This window comes from Pieris brassicae, chromosome 10 (assembly GCF_905147105.1).
Source record: "Pieris brassicae chromosome 10, ilPieBrab1.1, whole genome shotgun sequence".
NCBI lineage: Eukaryota > Metazoa > Arthropoda > Insecta > Lepidoptera > Pieridae > Pieris > Pieris brassicae.
In genome coordinates, this window is record NC_059674.1 from 10130403 (window position 1) to 10136822 (window position 6420).

At 31.0% G+C, this 6420-nt stretch overlaps 2 protein-coding genes across 2 annotated transcripts; one reads left to right on the forward strand and one right to left on the reverse strand.

The window, feature by feature from the left end:
- The first annotated feature begins 419 nt into the window (after nucleotides 1–419).
- On the forward strand, nucleotides 420–3283 carry LOC123715374 (phosphotriesterase-related protein). Its single transcript, XM_045670360.1, has 6 exons — nucleotides 420–689; nucleotides 794–1045; nucleotides 1217–1474; nucleotides 1780–1944; nucleotides 2582–2799; nucleotides 3075–3283. The coding sequence occupies exons 1-6, from the start codon at nucleotides 668–670 to the stop codon at nucleotides 3204–3206; spliced, it is 1047 nt and encodes a 348-aa protein (XP_045526316.1). The 5' UTR covers nucleotides 420–667; the 3' UTR covers nucleotides 3207–3283.
- A 129-nt stretch (nucleotides 3284–3412) lies between these two features.
- On the reverse strand, nucleotides 3413–6318 carry LOC123715373 (zinc finger CCCH domain-containing protein 15 homolog). Its single transcript, XM_045670359.1, has 7 exons — nucleotides 6059–6318; nucleotides 5663–5864; nucleotides 5281–5381; nucleotides 4935–5069; nucleotides 4449–4715; nucleotides 3877–4101; nucleotides 3413–3627 (listed from the first exon to the last, which is right to left on the reverse strand). The coding sequence occupies exons 1-7, from the start codon at nucleotides 6125–6127 to the stop codon at nucleotides 3457–3459; spliced, it is 1170 nt and encodes a 389-aa protein (XP_045526315.1). The 5' UTR covers nucleotides 6128–6318; the 3' UTR covers nucleotides 3413–3456.
- Between the last annotated feature and the right edge of the window lie 102 nt (nucleotides 6319–6420).

Below are 6420 nucleotides of genomic sequence, written 5' to 3' on the forward strand. Positions count from 1 at the left end.
CATAGAAGACCATGGTTCATCAGTGGTTCCATGGAATGCGACGATGTGTAGAGAGGAACGAAGATTAATTCAAAAAACAATAAAAATATTGGCAACTTTCCACATTAAACCGCTTTTCATTTTCTTAATATTTTCAGTGTTACCTAGGTATTATGCATTAGTTCTTAGGTCACATCCTACTAGAAAAAAGTTATGTACTTTGTAAACTGTATATAAAACGGCGGTAAAAATTTAGAAACACAAATACCATAATGGCAACTATAATTTTTGGTACTGACAACACCTTCGTTAATTGTTATCAAAATTACTGTGACGTTTGTTAACAAAATATAACTAAAACCACTATGTCATTCTACATTGATATTGACTTGATAAGAATATAAACAAAATATTTTTTTTATTAAATATATTTTTGAGAAAATATGTATTTTTACAATCTCTAAGCATAGAATGATTAGTAGGATTTATATTCACATATTTTAATTTATAGTGAAATAATTTGTGCTCTTATTTATATTATTTATAATGAAAACATTAATTTCCTTATCAGCGGGTATATTTGTGAACTTTATCATTTAATGCCACATTTAAAATAAATTACATAAATAAGTACCTTGTACTACTTTGCTTTAGTGACAAATATCTTGTGTAGCTAGGTAATTAGAAAATGAATGGAAAAGTCCAAACAGGTAACTTGTGTTTTTATGTTAAATTAACTTAATAATTTCCATGTAGCATCACAGTTCTTTTTTGTAATAAATTTCTACACAATATCTACTGAGTATTTTTTTAGTTTTAGGAGATGTGGATTCAAGTGTTCTTGGACGTACCCTGACACATGAACATCTGGCTATGGAATTCAGCCATTTCTACAAAGAACCTCCAAAACAAATAGCAGACAAGTTTAAGGTTGGGTTTACTCTGCAAAATGTTGGGTTTTTGAGACAATACCCATATAGTTCAGAAACTAATTTATTATTAAATGATTCATTGGCAAAGGAAGCTGTCCTTAATGATGTTTCGGCATATAAAAAGTATGGTGGAGGTAAAATGAAAAATTATTAATGTTTATCTTCATTGTTAATGCCTAAGGCATTGTTATGTGTTAATGAAAATATAAAATAGCGAGCACAGTGAAAAAATAACTATATTTCATTATTTAATATTAAGTAATCTTGTTATAATTTTTTTATTGGTACAAATCAAATTTTTGCAGGAACTATAGTAGAAAATACCACAGTTGGTATTAAAAGAGACATAGATTTTTACAAACAAGTGTCGGAGACAACCAATGTCTACATAGTGGCTGGAACAGGTCATTATATAGCAGATGTCCAAGATACCAAAGTGATAGCCTTAAAAATCGAAGATTTATATAATCACATGCTAAAAGAGCTAACTGAAGGGTGTATAGATTATCCCTCAGTTAAAGCTGGTGTCATGGGAGAAATAGCAAGTGTTTGGCCTATTAAAGGTATGAGATAAGGTTTGTGTAAATTGTGACTTTTAATTTTAAGCCACTCAACAAGTAGAATAAAGTATTTATGCTTGGATACGTCGTGTTAAATAACAAGTGTTATATTGAAGAAGAAAAAATCCCATATTTTATTTATGATTTGCATTTTTTAATAATTGTGTCAATTTTGTTGTAAAATTCATTAATATTCAATGACTAAATATTTAATATTACTATAGAAATCTGTGTTGATCTGGAATCCGCATAAGGCTTAAGTCCTAATGTAAAATATAATTTAATAAATGTAAAATAACTCTTTACAGATTTTGAACGTAAAGCCATTAAAGCTGCGGGCGAACTTCAATCTCAGCTTGGATGCGGAGTTAGTTTTCATCCTCACCGTGATCCTGAAGCACCTTTTGAAATCATAAGACTTTACACAGAAGCTGGTGGAAGAGTCGAAAAGGCTGTCATGTCGCATTTAGATCGTAAGCGATTTAATAATACACTTTTTAAAACTATTAGTTTCAAATAAAATGATTGCAAGTAAAATGTGCAATCCTGAGGAATATTAAAAGCGATCAGATTCGATATCAGCAATTTTACTGTAAAGAGTTTTTGTTTATTTGAAAAAAATATTGAGATTATGATTATGACTTCACCAAAAATGTTATTTGAGGCTATCGATTTTTTTAAAGGATTTAGCCTGCGATACAGGCGATTGCTTGTAAGTCTATTATTAGGATACATGGTAACTATTGTAGATTTTTTTATCGAAGCATAGAGATATATGGGTGAGATGCTAAATCACGATATAGCGCGAACGTAATTAAGCTCCAAATGTTTTTCTACTCTTTCTGTACGACTTGTATGTACTACCCCAAGTAATATTAAGGAGGCGCATGATTTTGGACCCCTTAAAAACATTTAAAAAACTGATAATATTACATGCATGATGTAAATGATATAAAGAGATCGCTTGTTAGTGTTTGATAAGCCCGCCCGTTTGATCCCTAATTATTTATGTCTTATTTGTTTTTCTTTTAATGAAACAAGTGAAGTATAACTAAAAAAATAAGCTTCGTTTTTAAATGGTACCCTAATATTATATATATATTGTAACAGGAACACTTCTAGAATTCGAAAAACTTTTCGAGTTTTCTCAACTAGGCGTATACTGTCAATTCGATCTATTTGGAGTTGAAGTATCCCACTACCAGCTCAACATTGCTACTGACATGCCGTCGGACGCACAAAGACTAAACATGATCAAACGTCTAGTTGATCAAGGAAAGGAAGATAAGGTTTTAATGTCGCACGATATTCATACTAAACATAGATTGGTAAGTAAAAATTATTTTAAAGTTCTCCAATGAAGCGGTTTTATTTTTAAGTCATCATACTCAATAGGAACAACTGTTTCGCCGGGAATCGACTCTCAACGTTAACCGTAACATCGCTAATAAATAAAACAACAAAGAGACATACAAGGATAAAATAAGGAACAAAGGATAATAATTTTATTTGAAAATAAATTATTTTTCTATATCCGGATTTACGTCTTATTTATACATCACCTTTACACTTACGCAATATAGTATATTTATTGAAATTTCAGATCGACTTTGGTGGACATGGCTATTCCCACATAATAAATAATATTCTCCCGCGAATGAAAGCTAAGGGATTCACAGATGAACAAATAGATAAAATTACTATACAAAACCCTGCAAGTTGGCTTAGTTTTTAACTAATAAAACATGGAATAGAGGCCTTATATTTTTACAATGTATATTGTATTGTTATTGTGTTTATAAAAATGTTATTTAATATGAGTTTTGTTTAATTATTCACAGAAACAAAAAGTTAATTTTAAGAACCATTATCGATCAATTTCCACAACAATTATCTTTTTCATCTGTAGAATGAATATCGTGAATTAATAAAAACCAGTAAAAATATTCACAATTTAATAAAAAATATCTATACACTTCAATGGTCTAATCATCGAGGTCTAAATTTTCCAATTCCTCATCAAGGTCTTCAGCCAGGAAGAGGTTTTCATTGATAGGAACTGCAGCTTCCGCATCTTCTGGTGTCTCACCATTTTCCAGATCTTCACCAAGCTTTTCTAACCGGTCTGTCGTCGCCTTAGTTCCACTATCGTCTGCCTATAGAAGAAGTACATTTTTAGTTCAGTTGCACTACTTCTAATTAAGTTTGAAGCTAGTCTAAATATATTATTTAGAGAAATAAAGTAACATTGTATATTAAATTATGTGGGAATCATACTCAGTGATAGATCTAAATATTACCTTTAAACTTTACTAAGATCTAATATTACTTAGATCAGTGGTTTCCAAACAACTAATTTGAACCTAATAATGGATGTTTTAACTGGAAAAATCATAGCCACTCACCTCGCATGCTTCCATTCCAATAAGTTCCAGCTCAATATTCCGATAATCGACTTCTTTTTCTTCCTCCTCTGAGTTAAATTTGCCAAGGTCAAAGGCTTCATCTCCATCCTCTGCATCATCTGCCATTGTTGGGTCAAAGGAGAACATCTCTCGACCAGATATACCAACGGCGCGACCAGCTTTGTAGTCACTACGACGCTGTTCTTCTGCCATGTTAAGGGCCTCCTGCAATTTTTAATTGTGTAGAAAAGTGCTTCTTATAGTAAAAATTATGTCAAAATAAATAATCATTTAGTTAGAATACATAACTACACTAATATCAACTCTATTCTCTTTCTTACAAGCTTGTTACTTCAGTCCATGTTTGAAGGTTTGAGCACTCTACTTTATCTCAAATTTTAACGAATTATTTTTGGTTATTCATTGTAGATATATATAAATTTATGAATGACTAAACACATAAATGGCTATATATATGATCCATGGAAGCACAAACTTTATAGAGTTTTCAGGAACGCTGGTTGTTCTAGATAGTCAAATAATGTACAAAATTATACATCTGCAATTTTTACCTGCTTCTCTTTGATTTTCTTCTTCTTCCACGCCAAGAAAGTCTCTAGAGTAATTTTAGTTTGGTTCGGCCCAAGCGCAGCTCTCTCTTTTTCTATTAAATCTACAAGAGAAATCTCATTTTTCTTCTCTTCCATTTTTTTCTTGTCTCTTTTAAGAACAAACCCTGGTGGTAAGGCATGCCTATAAATGCATTTAGTTCCAGCAGGACACTCCCAGAACCAACCATACTTTGATCTCTCCACTGCTTCCAGAAAGTGTCTACAAATCTGAAATGTTTTATATGCTTTTACTTGAGATAAAAGGCTGAAAGCTATGTATACAGTGGATATTACTTTATTTAATAATAATTTTCACATTCAATCATTACTTTTTGTGATGTTGATTTTATATATATATATATATATATATATATATATAATACACATTTAAATCATAAAAATATTTTGATTTAATATGCTACTTTTGTGCTTAAAAAGGACACATACAATATCTGTGGTAGGCCTTTGTTTATCTCCTTCCCCATGTTTCTTTTCAACCACTTCTTTCAACTTCTCTTCATCCCAATTGTCCATATTGTCATCATCATCTCTCATGTCTACATAGAGAGAACGTTTTTCTGCCTGCAATAGGTATATTATAATAATTAATGCCTTAATTTTAATAAGCACATTTCAAAAAGGAAGAAATTGTTACATTCTACAAATTCTTATAATTTTATTACTTTTAAATTATATAGATGTGTTAAATCTTAAACATCTTAAACATGCTTAACATTTAGGAAAATTTAATGAGTTTAAAATGTTTACATGACTTTTCAGAAGAAAACCTTACCCTCCGTTCAATTGTTAAGTCATGTGAGAATTTACAACGGTCTCCTTTTGCACATTGACCTTGCTTGAAGAAGGCACAAACTACTGATTTTGGATCAATTCCTGTAAAAAATGCCAGAAAACTGAAATAAATAAAACTTGACATAAAACATAAGTTAATTAACAATTGGTGGTAAAAATCAGAACCTTCTAAAAAGTACTTAAAATTACAATTTTTTAGTGCAACTATCAATACTTTTTCATTATATAATGCAACTTAGCAAACACTGCCTATTGTATTACCCAGAAACATCTTAAAATCATACAATACTTTCTTATTAAGTCATTGATTTGAATATGAGGGAGATAATTAATAGATGAGTACAAATAGTAGAAGACAATACCTTTTTCAACCTTCTGTGTTTGAACTGGTTTAAACAATGCAGCTAATTCTTTTTGATCCTTTAATTTTTGTTCTTTATCCTTCTTCTTATCTTCCATAGGCTTAGCAGGATGTATCCCTCCACTTTTTACCTGTTTTTCTACTTGCTGAATAAATTTCTGCTGTTTTGCACCCTTTTTGTTTTTTAAGCCAAAGGTTTTATCCTGAAAAAGAAACAGAATAGGTAGGATGGCTTTTAAGGTGTAATCACTGATAGTTTTTGAGAAAACTACTCGATTACTAAATTTATTTCTGGACTCAAGGCATTGCATATTCAGTAAAAACAGCTGTTAGGTTAACAGGTGTTTAAAGCCTCAATAATTTGTTGTTTAAAAAAATGCCCGCAACAGCGCATTACCTCAATAACTTTCTCCTTCTTCTTCTGCTCCGTCTTCTTACTAGACGCAGGTGCTTTCTTCGGCGGCATGGTTAGATTTTTGTGCTAATCTAAAAAAAGTCCTAAACTGTGGTTTGCAACAAAGTTTTCTTTCCGGCAATGCCGTTCTTTGTTAAATATAATTACATCTGTAAAAAAACCACTAGTAATATAAGAAATTATCGTCAAAAGAAATATCTACAATCGCAGTGTACCGTGGCTTCTGGTTACCGATTAGCGAATTTTCCTTTGATTTCTAAGGTTTGACAACTGACATTGATGTGCATGGGATTTGTCATTTCACAATTGCCTAGTTTTTATAAAAATGTAAGTCATTTGCTTAT